Source organism: Ascaphus truei, chromosome 2, assembly GCF_040206685.1.
Source record: "Ascaphus truei isolate aAscTru1 chromosome 2, aAscTru1.hap1, whole genome shotgun sequence".
NCBI lineage: Eukaryota > Metazoa > Chordata > Amphibia > Anura > Ascaphidae > Ascaphus > Ascaphus truei.
In genome coordinates, this window is record NC_134484.1 from 368,238,520 (window position 1) to 368,256,563 (window position 18,044).

Below are 18,044 nucleotides of genomic sequence, written 5' to 3' on the forward strand. Positions count from 1 at the left end.
TCAGAAAGCTCCAATAACATGCTAATCTCACTAGAAAAGTGCTTCTCCCCAATTGATAGCTCCCCGCACAGACAAACCATGCAGAAGCTCAAAAAAGGCTACAGCTCGATTTTTTTGAGAAATCGAGCTATTCTGATAGCTCCGAGATTCACATCGCTGCTGCAACTCTCAGATTCTGATCTCTGTAGAAAAAAAATATTTGTACTACATAGTAGTGAATCCGGGTGTCTCCGGAGCTGACCCGCATTAATATCAGCTCCGGAGACCCCCTGCTTCCATCCTATGTAATAAGAATACATTTACAGGCATCTTAATGTAACACTGCTCATCTCAAATCAGGAAGTGGATCTGCAGAGCTGAGGTAGGGATGCAAACAAAACGACCAGAGCCCAGGGACAGAGTCCTGTAAGAGTATCCATAGTCCGTAAGCAGACAGGAGGTCAGGCCTGGTGGCAGTGGTGCAAAGTCCACTAAACAGGTAAATCGTCAGGGCAGGTAAAAAGCAGTGAGGTCGGGGTCACGGTCCAGGGTCAGCAACTGGGGAATCCAAACAGATGAAAGGGTAAAGCATGACAGCGTAGACAAACAGGAACTGTAAACGTAGAACCTTGCTCAGCAACTCCCACTATGAACTACAGCCTTATATAGGAGGCTGCCAGTACCCAAAATAGCCACAGTGAGCAGAAAGGGCAGGTGACTTGGAAAACCTGAACCACAGCAAAACCCATCACGGATCAAGCAGAATCCTTACACTTACTTACCTTAGCAGCAAATTGCTAAGGTAATGAAGGGGTTAAATATCAGTGCCCAGTTTGTTGTGGTGGAGGGAATGGGTGAAGGTGGTATTTGGCCTGTGGTGGGTGTTTAGGCCTACCAGGAGGGTTGTGGGAGGAGTTACCCCTTCATTATCTTAGCGGTTACTACCGCTTGCTACCCATAGCAAGCTGGTCCTGTGCAGAGTGGTGAAACTCTTGGGGAACCCCATCAGGCATCTGCATTTGGTGCGATGCAGTTGTACATTTAAGGGGCTCAGATCGAATGCAGCTGTGAATTCAAAATCCTTTGTCCTCTTAACTCATTAACATTCTAGTGGGTGAGGTTGACGTTCCGCAAAGTACAAGCAAATGTTAACCCTTAGCACGCTGGTCCTGTGCAGAGGGGAGCAGCTCTTCGGGAACCCCATTAGATGTCCGCTTTTAGGGCAACACAGATGTACACTGAAGGGGTTCAGATTGAAGGCAGCTGTCCATATGGGCATGGGTTGCCACAATTGCAATGAATGGACCTACAATAAACATAACCAAAAATACAATACATTACAAGGACATAAAAACAAGCATTTGCCAATAAACCCATTGATTGTGACTGTTGTAAATTATACCCACAATATGGGCATGGATTGCCACAATAGCAATGAATGGGCAACCTAAAACATAACATAACCAAAAATACAATACATTACAATTAAATAAAAACAAGCATTTGCCGATAAACCCATTGATCAGCCACAGCATTTCAGCCCCAAGTATCGCGAGGCGCGAACTCCGTGACGTCACGAACCAGAAAGTGACTGCCAGGTGAGCAAGTCGCTGCTCCAAGGCGTCCTTCTGATACACGGAGCAGGGGGAGGCACAAACAGAGACTCTGAGGGACCACTGCGCCAAAGAAACACATACAAGGTCTGTATTCTAAGTTTTAAATGTGAGTTTACATTTTAAGGCTTTTTTGTATGTACCAATTATACTTTTATGACCTGTACCATTGGATCCGGTTTTCTATGATCCTGGGAGGAAGATTGAAGCTCCTTGCAGGCACATGAAAGAAAGAATTTTAAAGCAGCATATGGTTTAACATCATTTTTATTCACATATCACTTGATTGTATGCACCTTTTATTATCCACTTTGTTCACACTTTGCACATATTTTGCACTTTACTGCTTGAGCACTCCCCAAGTTTCTTTCTGTATCACCTCACACCCTTAACTTGCCCACTTTATATTTGCTTTTTTACTTTTCCATGTTACTTTGTGTATCACATTCATTGACATTCATTGACATCTCTAAATCTAGACTTACTAGCATGTAATGCCTGTATAAATTTAACATGCCATGTCATCTTCATTTTGGGGGGGGAGGCGGGCGGTTGCAGAGGCCCCGCGCTGTTCCCTGATGCATTTAAGTTAAATACCATAGGACCGCGCAAGGCCTCTGCAACCTCAACTTACCGGGATTCAGTAGATTTCTGGACGCGTCAAATGACACTTCGGGGTCATGTGACATGCGCGTCGCCATCATAACGCATGTAAAATTATGGCTGCGTGGTCACATGATATGACGTCACATGACCCGCAGCAGGGGAGCGCAGCTCAGAAACTTTGTGCACCCCTGGTGTAGGGCATAAAGTTTACACTGTGAATGGGTAACAATTACAGGGATGTGGGTTTAGTCACCGCCTCTCATTCTATGACAGTTGTTGATATAGTGTGCAGCACGTTTTTACGTGGTTTCGTCTTCTCCTAGGAGGATCGCTATTTTTTGGTTCTCTTCTATATTATTAAAGTTATGGATAAGAGCAGTGAGTCTCTTGAAGTGGGCACTCCTCACTTCAGAGTATTTAATGCAGAACTCATGTTGTGGCACAATTTGTTCATTTTTTGGTCTTTGTTGCACAGTATGTGCGAAGCTTGATTCCCGAGCTTTCTCCCTCTGGTGCAGACTATTAAGCAGAGATGTTTATACCACCTTCCTCCTTGAAGTTGTTTGTAGCTAAAAAGAAAAGGACTTCAAATTATTCTGAATACATTTGATACTCTTTTTTATAATTAAATTTTTTCTTAAAAGCTTTACACACTAAAGCAAAACAATTCTTTTGTATTGAGTAAATCAATTTTGGTCTATGGACGAACGTCCTGAAATTTTACTAGTGGATATCACAGGCTTGTTAGATCAATTTGTATGGAAATATATCATTATAAAATTGGGTATTGGGATTGTACTTTAAATGTCACAGTATTCGCCATTCTATATATTCCAGTTCCATACCTCCCAAAAAACACATAAGACTTAGGGCCTCATGCAGTAAGCAGCGATACGTCACTTATCACCAGCTTATCGCCAAAAAAATCTACTGCTATTCAGTAAGCCCCGATAAGTCGGCGATAAGAGAGCTTTTCAGCTATTTTTTTGCCCCCCCCCCCAAAAAAAAACGCCAAACGCGTGGCGAGAAGCCACTAATCGCTAGCTTGCCAAATTCGCTCTATTCTAATTGCCCCGATTAGCTTATCAAGGCTAATCGCTGCTCTAGAATTCCGATTTCCTCTCTAAATCGTCTCGCCAGGAAAAGTTAGCAAGAAGGTAATCAGAAGCTGCCGATAAAAGGCGAGACGGCACTTAGAACAAAAATGCATTTTTCCTGCATCGGATTGATTAATATCAGCACCGGAGACCCCCGATATCAATCCCATGCAATAAAAATGCATTTACAGTCAATTTCATTACCTTAGCGGCTAACCACTAAGGCAATGAAGGGGTTAAGGGGCAACATTATTGTTATAGCAACTTTATTGGGGGGAAGAGGGGGTGAGTGAAAGGGGTACTTGGCCTTTCACTCACCCACTCTTCCCCCAATAAATATTACAATATGTATTAAGCACCAATACATAACCCACCCCTTGTACCCCAACATACAACCATTTTTATTTAATTTCACACAGGAATGATAACATAGGCCGGCGGGTGTCCCTGAGTGGTCCCCACGGGTGTCCGATGGTCCTTAGGTGGTCCCTATGGGTTTCTGTGGACACTCGGGTGGTTGCCCTGGGGGTCTTCGGGTGGTCCCCGCAGGTCCTCGCTGGCCTGCAGTATCAACCCTGTTGTAAAATAAATAAATATGGCATACATTGCAATAAATACTCCTCCCCAACCCCCTAATACATACAGTACAGTAATGTGCAAAATAACCATTATCCAGATATGGATAATAGCTAATTTGCCCATGATTAAATCAAACATTAGCCAAGCAGCATAAATAAAGTAAATAAAACCGTTCTACTTACCCCTTCCATCATGAAGAGCGTCCTCGTCAGCATACTGCAGGGCCGACCTTGGGGCCTAACCATCCAACCCGGACCCACTATACCCAACCTGTACCCCTTGATTGGTATAGTGGTACATTATGTCCATATAATAGGGGCATGATAAGCCACTATAGCACTCAATTGTAACTACCCTATTCCAAAAGAGTGAAGGCCTAAATTCAACAACACAAGCACCTAAAAAACACTCTTCAATAATTAAAAACAGTAGCCAACCAATTAAATTAAAAAAAGCAGTAACCAACTAGTCAACTAATTAATTTCAAACAGTAGCCAACAAATCAATTAATTATTGAATCAATATCCAACACATCACTTAAAAGCAAGGAGCCAACACAAGAAATCATTAATTAAAAACGCTAATCAATTCAAAACAAAAAACAAAAATACAACAAAAGCCAGCAAAATGTCATAGATGCACATCCACAGAATAATCACAAATAGAAAAAAGAACACTCAATACAAAGCAAGCATTTGCCCAAAAAATGCATTGGCTGATAATGTATTTATCTGTACCATAAATGGGTACAGATTAATACATGAGTCAATGTGCAATGTAAAACATAAATAAAAACATATCCAATCAAAAAACCTGGAAAAAAAAATACATTTACATACATTCAATATTTAACTTACCTTTAGAAGCGTTGGCCCTCCGATTCCAGGGGTATCAGGAAGCTCTCGTATGTGAAGTCATCCAACTCAATCCAATACCATCCACCTTGAAGATCCTGGCCAGGTAACACAATTCTTCTTTCTTGGATCTTCTAACACCATCTTCTTTCTTCATCTGTAATTATTTCTTGCTTCTCTTGATCTTCAATCTTCATCTGTTAATCCAAAAACCCCATGGTAGATCCACAACACAATGTCGTCACGTCAGCTTCCTGAGCTCAAATGAGGTGTCAAGGCCATAAATATGACCTATTTTTTTTAAGGATGTGACGTCATCACCAAGGGAGATATGTCACATACTTCAAACCACATGGCTGTATCACAAGGTATTACAGCCAATAGGATTGCAGACAATTCCATTGGTAGGTTACCTTAGTTCACAAGCATGTGACATCATCCCTTTAAGTGACGTCACATCCTTGTGAACTAAGGTAACCTATCAAATGGTACAGTAACCAATGGGATTGTCTGCAATCCCATTGGCTGTAATAGCATGTGACACAGCCATGTGGGTTGAAGGATGTGATGTATCTCCTTTGGAGATGACGTCACATCCTTAAAAAAAAAAAAAGAGGAAGGCATATGATACAGCGTCAGATTGAAGCTGTACCATCTGACCCAAAAATGTGACATCATAGGCCTTGACGCCTCATTTGATCTCAAGAAGCCTGCGTGACAAAATTGGGTTGTGGATCTACTATGGGGTTTTTTGATTAATAGATGAAGATAAGCAAGAAATAATTACAGATGAAGAAAGAAGGTGTTAGAAGATCAAAGAAAGAAGAATTTTGTTATCTGGCTAGGATCTTCAAGGTGGATGGCGTCGGATTGATTTGGATGATGTCACGGTACTAGAGCTTCCTGATACCCCTGGATTCGGAAGGCTTCTAAAGGTAAGTATTGAATGTATGTAAATTTATTTATTTTTTTCAGATTTTTCGATTGGATATGTTTTTGTTTAAGTTTTACATTGCACATTGACTCAATGTATTAAACTGTTCCCATTTAGGGTACAGATAAATACATTAGCCAATGCATTTTTTGGGCAAATGCTTCCTTTGTATTGAGTGTTTTTTTTTTCTATTTGTGATTATTCTGTGGATGTGTTTCTATGTCATTTTGCTGGCTTGTGTTGTGTTGTGTTATTGTTTTGGATTGATTAGCGGTTTTAATTAATGATTTCTTGTGTTGGCATCTTGCTTTTAAGTGATGTATTGGATAGTGGATTTAATAATTAATTGATATGTTGGCTACTGTTTGAAATTAATTAATTGATTGATTATTTTGTTACTGCTTCTTTTTATTTAATTGGTTGGCTACTGTTTTTAATTATTGAATAGTGTTTTTTAAGTGCTTGTGTTGTTGAATTTTGGCCTTTATGCTTTTGGATTAGGGTTACCATTGAGTGCTACTGTGGCTTATCATGCACATATTATATGGGCATGATGTACCACTATACCAATCAATGGGTACAGGGTGGGTATAGTGGGTCCGGGGTCGGTGGTTAGGCCCCCAACGTGGGTAGCATTGGACAGGGGTTAACCCCTTAATTACTATAGCTTAACCGCTATGGGGATTAAGGATTTAGGGGCCATTAGATTTAATTTTGTATGTATTGTTGCTGGCATCGGAGGACATGGCCCTGCAATATGCTGACGAGGATTCCCTTCATGATGGCAGGGGTAAGAAGAACGGTTTTATTTAATTTATTTATGCTGCTTGGCTAATGTTTGATTTAATAATGGGCAAATTAGCTATTATCCATATCTGGATAATAGTTATTTTGCACATTACTGTACTGCATGTCTTTGGTGGTGGTGTAGGGGGGGAGGGGTATTTATTGCAATTTATGCCATATTTATTTATTTTATAACAGGGTTGCAGGTTTATTTTACTGCAGGCCAGGGGGGATCCGTGGGGACCATCATAGGACCTCCAGACACCCACGGGGACCACCTGGGGACCCCTTTGGGGCCTCTGGACACCTGTGGGAACCACCTGAGGGCCCACAGACACCTGTGGGGATGACCTGGGGACTCCAGACACCCGCGGGGACCACCCGGGACACCCGCCGGCCTATGTTATCAATCCTCTGTGAAATTAAATAAAAATTAACCTAATATTGAAAGCAGAGCTGGCAATTGTTCAGTAAGCCAATTTGTAACAATACAACTGTTAAGAAACAAGGGAGGGGTAGGGAGTGATCACAAAACCATACTAATTGGGTAGTTAAATAATGAATGTGGTAATCAAATTGTGGGTGCAAACTGTGAACTGACTAGTGAATCAGAAAAGGGGGGGAAGGGGAGCACAAATTGACTGTGCCCCTAAAAGAATTCACTAAACTGCACACCACAGGTATAAAATGTAACTTTTAATAAATTGACTTAAAACATATATTACCAAGGATAGGTGTAACGTGAGTTAAAAATAAATTAAATTGAATATTAAATATATATCTCGTGCATCTATGTCATATAGTATATATAATAATAATAATAACCCAATTAATCAACTATTGATGGTGGATTAAAGGCATATGATGCAATAGGTCAGGGTATTACCCCTCTGTATCAGCTGTTGGAAAAGATGGTAACAATATGATAGTCAGCGAGACCAATAAAGTGATTGAAAAAAATATAATGATATCCAGACCTCCTAAAATGAACATATAATTAAATAATTCCGTAATGGGATCTGTCACTCGAAGTGCATAACCTGTGAATACAGGGATTAGCACTCACAGCCCCAGTGTTGATGGATTCACAGCATATGCATACACAAGGGGGTAGGAGGAATGGTCACAGTGCTCGCTGACTGCACAAACTAGACTAAATTCGCCAAGTACTGTGATCTAAACATACTGAGACAGGAACCTAACAAAACTACATTAAAAACAGCTCCAAGTAGGAGACTGACATCATTGCACGTCCAACGCGCGTTTCCCTCCAGCAAAGGAGCTTCTTCAGGGACAAATTTGCTCGAACGAGACTAAATACTGCATTGTATCTTCACATAAGATTAATATATAACATGTGGTGACAATGATTTATATATACAGGCATACCCCGCATTAACGTACGCAATGGGACCGGAGCATGTATGTAAAGCGAAAATGTACTTAAAGTGAAGCACTACCTTTTCCCACTTATCGATGCATGTACTGTACTGCAATCGTTATATACGTGCATAACTGATGTAAATAACGCATTTGTAACAGGCTTTATAGTCTCCCTGCTTGCGCACAGCTTCGGTAAAGGTAGGGAGCCGGTATTGCTGTTCAGAACGTGATGACATGCGCATGCGTGAGCTGCCGTTTGCCTATTGGGCGATATGTACTTACTCGCGAGTGTACTTAAAGTGAGTGTACTTAAAGCGGGGTATGCCTGTATGCGAACCATGGAATATATGAGTTGATGATTAAAAATGTATCTTGTCTCCACTAACTTATCTTTTATCCCAAACATAGACACAACATATCTTTATATAGAAATATTGTATGATATGTAGTGATAAAGATAACTATATATGTGAACTGCACAATATATACATATGCCGATGATCAATAATGTACTATGCCTGTTCCAACTGATCCTTTATCTACAGAAGGCTGACATATCAGGACTGCTAACTGTGGATATGTATTCAAGATTACCTAGATTCTATTTAATTAACTTGCTATATGTATATGGCTATATCATTACTAGGTCTCTGCAGTTAGATGTATAAACAGCCTTGTTACATGCTATACATTATTTCCTCTCTGTATTACCTCCTGTACTACCATTTCAGTCGAATAGAGTGTTTTTTGTAATATCACTTATATATTGTTTTTAATTTGTATCAAACGTTGTTATGTATATTGTTGTTTTTATATGTCACGAAGACATACTGTAGCCGATCCGCTGATCTGAGCCGCCTCCTGCACGTCATACGTGAGTGAATTTATTCATTCATCTCATTGGCCATATGAGACAGCCAATGAGATTGTAGCTTAGCGATCTCGCGCTAAAAAATCACGAAACCGAGATCAGCTGGAAGCGGGGAGAGACCTATATCAGCGGGGCAGTTGCAGTGTGTAATTGTTCTCTTTGATAAAGGGCAGAAGCCTGAAACGCGTAAGAGAGTTTTACTTATCCACTACCATGATGTCGATCGTGGAATAAAGGACTTTTACTCACATTGGTGTCTAGCCCCTACATCTACTTTGCTGTGCTCTGCTCAAACCTCTCTGAGGATTCCCACATTATATCTGGCATTATTCAACATTAACCGGGGTAATAACATCTGTTCCGTCAAAATACAATTCTGAATGGTCTTTGGCTTAAATAGGAAAATAGGACCCTGCACAGTTTCTTGAGCTGTATCCTGCACTGTACGTCCCGACCATTCTTAAATCAGAACATTATTACTAGACTGATTTGTTCATTTACTGCCAGAGGACCTGTTTATGAACATCAGCTCAGGAAATGACCTACTGTGGTTTTATAAGGCAGAATTCATTTGAAGCGACTCCTGCTGAAAATTGCCCAACCTTTAGCATAATGCCTTTAAACCTGGTATGTTATTTTCAAGTTAATAGTCACATAGTAAAATAGTGAAAAGAACAGTTCTAAGGGAAATACCTTTTTGGCAAACTCAATAATAAGATGTGAATTTCCCTGCTTTTTTTTTTTTAAATGTATTAATTTTTTCTCACTAATGGTTAATTCTTGTTGAAGCCGTTTTTGGTAACTAATAACTATTACTAGTAATTACTTAGCAACATTTTAAAAATTTAGTTTGAAGGCTTATAGATTGGAGAAAAACTGGATTATTTAAAGTAAGTAATAATTTGAAATGTAATGTAACTTAGGTTAGGGATGTCAAAACTAAGGCATGTGGGCCAAACACGGCCCGCCACCTGGTTCAATCAGGCTCCTGGGACCGTTCTCAAAATGTCCCGTTTTGAGAAAGGTGTAGGAGAGCATTGGTGTGGTGAACACAATTCTATTCACATTACTGGGGGTTGGTTACAACCATGGGATTGGCACCACCCGAGTGTCTTCTGACCATGAAAGGGTCAGGCCCCTTGAAAAAGGTACGGGGGGAAAAGAAAATATTTTGCAATGTTGCTGTTCAACGATTGTCCTATTACAGAGTCGACACATTCAATTACGTTGTTGATTCTTTATTCCTTTCCTTTTTGCTTCTTTTTTGTTTCTCTGTAGAGAATACTATTTTTTACATCATATTGTAAGATTTTTTAATGTATAAACCTTATTTTGTGCACAGCTATTAAATAAAATGTACAATTTCTATTGATATAGTTATTTGTCGAAATAGCATATTACTGAGGATAATATTAAGCCCCACCCCCATGTATCAAAAAGTTTGTTTTCAAATGTTCATAAAGCAATATAGGCTGATATTATATTATATTATATTTATTTAGTACTGTTCCCTATCTAGTCCAATGCAATATACATATGTGTCTTTTTTTATAAGTTTAAACATTTCACACAAGTTTATTTGGCTGGCACTTCAGACTGGCACTTTAGATAAAAACAGTTTGTTTTTATCCCCCATTAAAATATATAAGTTCTGATGTCTAGATAGAAGGGGGAAAAGTACATTAGTAAAAGTCAAGCAATGTTAACATTTTGCTTGAAAGTGATGTGTATTCCACTATTATGCAATGTTATACTTATATATGATATAATAAATTGTGTTTGTGCAGGAAATGAAGGCTGAGAGTCTGGTGAGTGTGTCCTGTGTGGAACAATGAATTGGTGCGGTCTGTATTTTACTCCAGTGATAAATATAAACCATACATTGAAGTTTGCATGGATTTTGATACTGTGAATGTACAAAATGCTCTATTCCCCAGCAGGGTACTGTAGTCCGAAACTCGAGAGCTACGTTTATTCCTTCCATAGGGACAAGTAACTCATAAAAAGACAGTGATATCAGAGAAAAAGAGTATGTGATACTTGCACTTACAGTATATTCAATATTAGGGCACTATGTTCTCGTTATGTAAGATTTCACAAATCAAATATATTTGATTAGCAAGAATATATTATTTAAAGTTGCATTCCTGGATTCTCAACATTTATGTTACAGATTTTGATAAAGAGAACCAAGCTGAGTCATAGTCTGTGATTATTTTTTAGGGAATGCTTTTATATCCACCTGTAATTTTTTTCCCCTTTTCTAATCGCCTAAAACTCTCTATTAGGTCAGAGGTGGCAAAAAAAACCTCTATATCGAACGCTGCATTTATGCTTGTACATTTATCTGTGTATGTGTATTTGTGGATGTAGGTGTTTCAATATTCATGTATGTATGTATATCTTTATTTATATAATGCTATCCAGGTACATAGCACTTTACAGCTGTAATATATACGTGACATAATATTATAAAACATAATGAGAATAAGCACTTGAGACCTAAAACAAGAGGAAAATGAGTCCCTGCCCAGAAGAGCATAAAATCTAATCATGATTTCTGCCCATCTTTACCCCAGTTTATAGTGTCATTACATTACAAGAGCAATTGTCACTTATTTCTCCTCTGACAGTTTTCACACATACTTTAAGTTCTAACCACACATGTAACTCAATTGCATAACCTCTCCCAACTCCTTCTGTCAACCATCATACTGCAAATTGTATATAATCTTTCACTTCACCTCAAGAAGAACCTTGTGATTTTGAAAGCTTGTACTGTATACTGTAAAGCATTGGTAGTTTAATAAAATATATAATCTTACTTATTTTTGACCTTTCCCATTTTTCCCCCCACATAAAATAAGGAGCCAATGTAAGTAAAATTATTTTTGTACAGCATCAAATGTAAGAAGTTTTCCTAGCAATCTTGAAGAAGCTGCAAGCAGAACATTTTTTTAAAATTATGTATTTCAAAGTACACTATTCTCTGTGTTAGTGTGCGGTGCGCAAACTGGGGCACGTGCCCCCCAGGGGGACGCTAGATTTTTTAGGTGAGGGCAAGGATGGTTGCAGAGGTCCCGCGCTCTTCCCCAAGGCATTTAAATTAATGGCTGGGGGACCGCGCGATGCCTCTGCAACTACAGTTACCGTGGTTCAGAAGCTTGGTGTCAGGCATCGGCATGGCAATGCGGCATCAAATGACAGCGGGGGGGTCATGTGATGTCATGGTTGCCGCGCAAGGTAAGGTGGGGGGCGCTCTAACTGAGGAGAGCAGGCGGGGGGGGGGGGGGGTGGAGCCGCAAATAAAGTTTGCCGCCCCCTGCTGTAGATGCCTGTATTTTTGGAAACATCTTATTTTCCTGGAATGTGAAAGTCACTTATCACCACCTTATCGCCAAAAATGCCTACTGCTATTCAGTAAGCTCTGATAAGTCAGCAATAAGAGAGCTTTTCTGCAAATATTTTTGCAAAAAAAAAATCGCCAAACACGCAGCGATAAGCCACTTATCACCACGTATCGCCAGCTTTTCAAACTCACGCTATTCTAGTAGCCCCGATTAGCTTATCGAGGCTAATCGCGGCTCTAGAATTGATATTTCCTCTCAAAATCACCTTGCCAGGAAAAGTTGGCAAGAGGGTTTTGAAACCTTGAAACCCTGTATTAATCTTCATGGCGCGATGTGGATAGGCGTTGTCAGGAGGCAAATCTCTTTTGCATGTATCACTAACATCTGTTACAATTAATGCAATCCTAACTGAAAACAGGATGTAACGTTATGCTACTTAGGTTAACATGACCTTAACTCCCCTAACTGAGCTCTGTAAAAATGTGCCAAAGTATATGACTACAAAGCCAGCATCCATTTAACAGTTTGCCGTGCTAGATTGATACAGTTGTCTAGCTCGTAAATTGTCTAAAATGCGCGTTTTGTTAACCAATGTTTTTACGTTCTTTTTAAAGCTCTATAATTGAATACTGGTTGAAATGAATGCAAAACATTTTTAATCGTTTTGAACAATCTAATTACTAAAAGGAGTAAAAAAAATCATATTTGTTCTCCAACACACAAAAAAAATCTCTTTTAGTAATATCTTATTTGTTACAGTGGAGCAGGGCACTCATTCGAGGGAACGCAGCAAAATTTAATCTGACAGCTGAGTCAAAGAAGAGTGCTACCAATCTAATTATCCAGGAATCTGGTACAAACGTGAGCAATTCTACCGTCCCCCCCTCCCCACCCCTCAATCAGCTAATCACATTTTAAGTACATTAGTAACCACATTGGCTACCTTCTTATGGATGAGCTTTTAGGCCTTGGTTGCTAAAGAAAACATTTTTTTTTTCAAGTATATAAAACGTTTCTGCCAGATTTATTGTCACGTCTTAGCCTTTTACCATTCTCCTTTGTCAGTGGAGAGGCTCTGTCCGACTTGTAACATTAATAAGTGGCTTTTGCTTCAGGCTTCCAGTATCAGCTAAGCTGATGCTCAAAAAGAACTGTAATTTCCTTTCAGTTAATAGACAATGTTAGTGTTGTCCATCACTGTTTGAGGGCTTTCTTTCTTAGCTGTCTAAGCTTTTATCAAATGAAATGCTCTTTTAAAATATTTAAGTACAAATGCTGCAGTTTGGCTGACTTTTACAGTGTCACCCTGTTAGTGGTTTGAACAGCTTTATAGGCTTCAATGATATAACAATAATACTTTGTAAACAAATGTAATCAATTATAATGATTACCGAGAAATTAAGCTGACAAATTGACAAAAACTGTCATTTTCTATTAACTTCTATGAATGAAAGGATAGTGAATCTTGACTTTTTTGCTGTAGTATTTGGAAAGTATATACTTTTATATGAATTAAAAAAGTGTGAAACCCTAACTCAAGCGCTAAACCTAGATATGTGTGAAATACACGTGAAAAACAAATACCAAATGTGATTAACAAGAGGTCAAAGCTGCCATAGGTTTCCCACAAAGCAAATATCTCAATTTGCATAAAGGACTGTGAAAAATGAAAGGAGGATACCTGGCGCTTAAAGAGTCACTGTGTCCTTATGAAACAGTCTGATCTTTAAAGAGTGTCTCAAAGTCCAAAACTTGAAGTGGATGGCTGTAGTTTTTCTTCACTGCTGCTGTTCTTCAATACACCTGAAATTGATAAAAGGGTACACCATTGCGCAGTACTACTGATGTTTGATGTTAACCCCTTATTGCCAACTTCCCCAGTGTGGACTGAATACACTTACAGGAGTGTTTCTTTCAGGATACAGTGGAGACAATCTGTGCTTTATTCCATTTCCGTTCTTTATACACCACGAATCCCCTGGGTGCTTCCTTTGTCTCTTGGGATTTCGTGATTCCCAGAATCACCCGAACTCCACGAGCCCCCAGACAAGGATTTGAACAATAGCAAAGAAGGGGGTCACAAATTTATTAAAAAAACGGCTTCAACAAGCCTAAAAATGGCTGATTAGCCTGCACTAAAAACAAGTGGATGGTTACTCACATGTACTCACATGAATACATGCGTATCAAAACTTCATAAGGATGCCGTCCGCAGCTTGTGCCTCCTGTGTTTGCTCCGGATGAGAAGGGCTCTCTCACAGCATAACTTCTCCGGTTAGGTGTAATAGAGTCTCTCCCTCCACTGGGCTGCGTTCCGGATTGCAACCGAGGGTTCTGGCAGACTCCTCACCTCTCAAACCACAGATGCTGCACTGTACTGCTCTCACGGGATCCTAACTCCTCCCACCCTAACGCGTTTCGTGACGTAGGCACGCCACTTTCTCAAAGGAATTATTTTTACACCTAACTGGAGAAGTTATGCTGTGAGAGAGCCCTTCTCATCCGGAGCAAACACAGGAGGCACAAGCTGCGGACGGCATCCTTATGAAGTTTTGATACGCATGTATTCATGTGAGTACATGTGAGTAACCATCCACTTGTTTTTAGTGCAGGCTAATCAGCCATTTTTAGGCTTGTTGAAGCCGTTTTTTTAATAAATTTGTGACCCCCTTCTTTGCTATTGTTCAAATCCTTGTCTGGGGGCTCGTGGAGTTCGGGTGATTCTGGGAATCACGAAATCCCAAGAGACAATGGAAGCACCCAGGGGATTCGTGGTGTATAAAGAACAGAAAGGGAATAAAGCACAGATTGTCTCCACTGTATCCTGAAAGAAACACTCCTGTAAGTGTATTCAGTCCACACTGGGGAAGTTGGCAATAAGGGGTTAACATCAAACATCAGTAGTACTGCGCAATGGTGTACCCTTTTATCAATTTCAGGTGTATTGAAGAACAGCAGCAGTGAAGAAAAACTACAGCCATCCACTTCAAGTTTTGGACTTTGAGACACTCTTTAAAGATCAGACTGTTTCATAAGGACACAGTGAGTCTTTAAGCGCCAGGTATCCTCCTTTCATTTTTCACATATACTTTTATGACTTTTTATATCTTGTGAACCGGGAAAAAACAGGACAGTGACTTTGAAGGAAAAACAAGTCTTTCCAACATTTTGTTAGTGACATGCTTGGACTAAGAACTTTGTGGTGTGGCAAATGGTAAACCATTTGTAAAAGCCTCTCTGGTTTTGAAACATTATTATAATCATGTTATAGTCACGAGTATGAGTTATAATCCTTTGCCACTGTGCATTTCAAATTATTTGGGTTCAATGACTGGTAGGAATTTTACATTAGCCAATAAGAGGAATCTATTTTATCCACAGGTAACCTCTTACTGTAAAACAAGATCCTTTGCACAGAGAGGATCTGTTTCAGAACCACCAGAGATAGCTAATTTATAGCAAAAGATGGGCCAGGACAGCAGAGAAACAAACAAAAAAAAAATGAACAGTGAAACAGTAAACAAATAGAAAAAAATCTCTTCTCCTTATGACTTTGTTTCTCTACAAATTGCACCTTCTCAACCAAAACAGAGTCTTTGCAGTGCTAAAGGAGTAACACAGCACAGTACCATACGTATAAATATATATGCATGTTCATGTGTATCAATGCATACATATGTACTAATCTACAGATAGGAGGACCAGTAAGAAGCAGTTACTACTAACAAATGATTATAGGTGGAGGAGCAGAGAGCAGAGGTACCAAAAGGTTGGTAGGGAAGGAAAGTACTGAAGACTCTGAGCTGGCAAATTTCAGGGTAGGAAACAGGGAAACTCACAAGTGGAAGAAGAGATGACTCCACAATGAATCACCAACGGTTCTAGGAGAATCCCCATCTATTACTAAAAGCCCAATATTTTCTTCCTCAAGAACTAAATCCAAGTCTTTCCCATTTGTAAACTCTGTGAAAAACCCTGGGCTAATTTCCTCTGTAGTTTTAAACCACCATTCTAAGGCCCATATCCACCAAGCTCCATTCAGTCAGGACTCATAATGTGATGTTATTGAACATAAAGCAAGAACACATGTTATACAGTACTATATGCCCTGAGTTAACATGGTATCTTAAAAGCTAATATGCAAAAACAACAACAGTTCTACATCTCTATATTATAGGTTTAACATTAGAGATGGTCGAATCTGCCCAAATTAATTTCCCGGATATTAGGTGATGTTAACCCCAAAATCCCTTTTGCGGTGTAAAATTCACAAATGGATCTGAGCAGTTTCAATCCGCACGGATTCATAAAAGAAACGCCATTGGATACAACCCGTGGACGAATTTGTACAACACAATCTGAGGATTCAGCAATCCATTGGCCGATGTGTCCGCCAACGAATTGCTGAATTCGTGTGACGGTGCTCATCTCCGATCAGGAAGCGGACACACAGGGCTGAGGTAGGGATGCCAATCAACCGACCAGAGCCCAGGGAGAGTCCTTTTAGAGTATCCTAAGACGATAAGCAGGCAAAGGGTCAGGGCAGGCGGCAGGCAGCGAGGTCGGGGTCACAGTCTGGGGTTAGCAACAGGCCAGCCTCTGGAACAGGCCAGCGACAGCAACAAGCTAGCCACAGCAGCAGGCTAGCCTCCACAACAGGGAAACCACAGGGATAGGCAAGCCACAGGGATGGCTCAGGAACAGGGAAGGCTCATGAACGTATACAATGCTCATGCCGGGGCTGGAAGTCACTAGCTGCTATTTAAGCCTTTGAACCTGTGCAGCCTATAACAAAGTTCAGAAGGAGGCTTGCCAGCAACCAAGATGTCTACAGCAGCCAGGTAAGGGCAGGTTCCAGTTAAAGCCAGGACTGGAACTCTTACAATTCTCTCATGGAATTATACAAATCCGTCCATGGGTTGTGGAATCTGCAGAGTATATTAGTAATAATAATAAAAAATCCGCAAAACGCGAATTGACCTTTTTGAGATTGACCCGCTGAAATGCACAGACCAAAAGAACTGGCCGATCCTCTGCGGATCCAAATTCGCTCCAAAAATTTGCCCATCTCTACTTAATACAACGTTATGCTACAATAACCTTTAGTTGTCTTCCAATAACGGGACGTTGGGTACATCTTAGCGTTACTTCAACCCAGATCCCGATTATAGGTATTTAACTCAAGTTGAAAAAGAAAGGAGAGGTAAATTATACTGGGAAATTATGCCATGTTCGTTAAATCATACCTAAGTGTGGTGTTACACCCATCCAGTAAAAGCTCTATTTCAGGGTCTGGACGTGAGTAACACCAAGTTTAGGTATGGCCTAACTCAGGGGTGTACAAACTTTTCAGTCTGCGCCCCCTGCCTGCTCAACCCCCCCCCCCTCCCAAACCATGACTCGGTATCAAATGACGCTGCAGGGTCATGTGACGTCATGCTACCATGGCGATGCATCACCCGAAGTCAAGGTAGGGGAATTTACAGAGGCCTTGCGGTGTCCCCTGGCATTTAATTTAAATGCCTTCGGTGGAAGCATGGGGCCTCTGTAACTACCACGCCCCCCCAGAAAATCTTGCGCCCCCAAGTTTGTGCACCCCTGGCTTACCCAACATAATGTTCCCATGTTAAGCTTCATAGACTTTTGTGGATATAAAATGTTATGATAGTGCCTCATTTACATGTTATTTACGTCTCATTATAACTAATGGCCGATATAGTTAACGCTGTGCTTTATACAGGAAATAACATGACAATATTATGTTAGTTTCTTTGAAGATACACTGTGACAAGTTAGGTTAATTTCATGTTAAGCCATTTGACACAGCTTTGTTGATCTGGGCCTAAAAGGGAGGCAATACAGTCTGGTGGCTTCCACCAAATGTACAGGCTTATTTTGGTTATTAAAATATTGCTGCACTGCTACAGGCATTTTAATGTATATTGCTGTTCCAACATGGAACTTACTTCACTTCTGAGATTTTGATCTATTA

General features: G+C 40.1%; 1 protein-coding gene across 5 annotated transcripts in view; it reads left to right on the forward strand.

The window, feature by feature from the left end:
- RBMS3 (RNA binding motif single stranded interacting protein 3) overlaps positions 1-18,044 on the forward strand; it is a 713,484-nt gene that overhangs the window by 373,238 nt on the left and 322,202 nt on the right. For 2 of the 5 annotated variants that reach the window (XM_075587010.1, XM_075587009.1), the window contains one exon: positions 10,490-10,510. The exons of the other annotated variants lie outside the window; for them this stretch is intronic. In XM_075587010.1, coding sequence (XP_075443125.1) covers positions 10,490-10,510 — 21 coding nt within the window. The remainder of the gene's footprint in view (positions 1-10,489; positions 10,511-18,044) is intronic. 5 annotated transcript variants of the gene reach the window in all.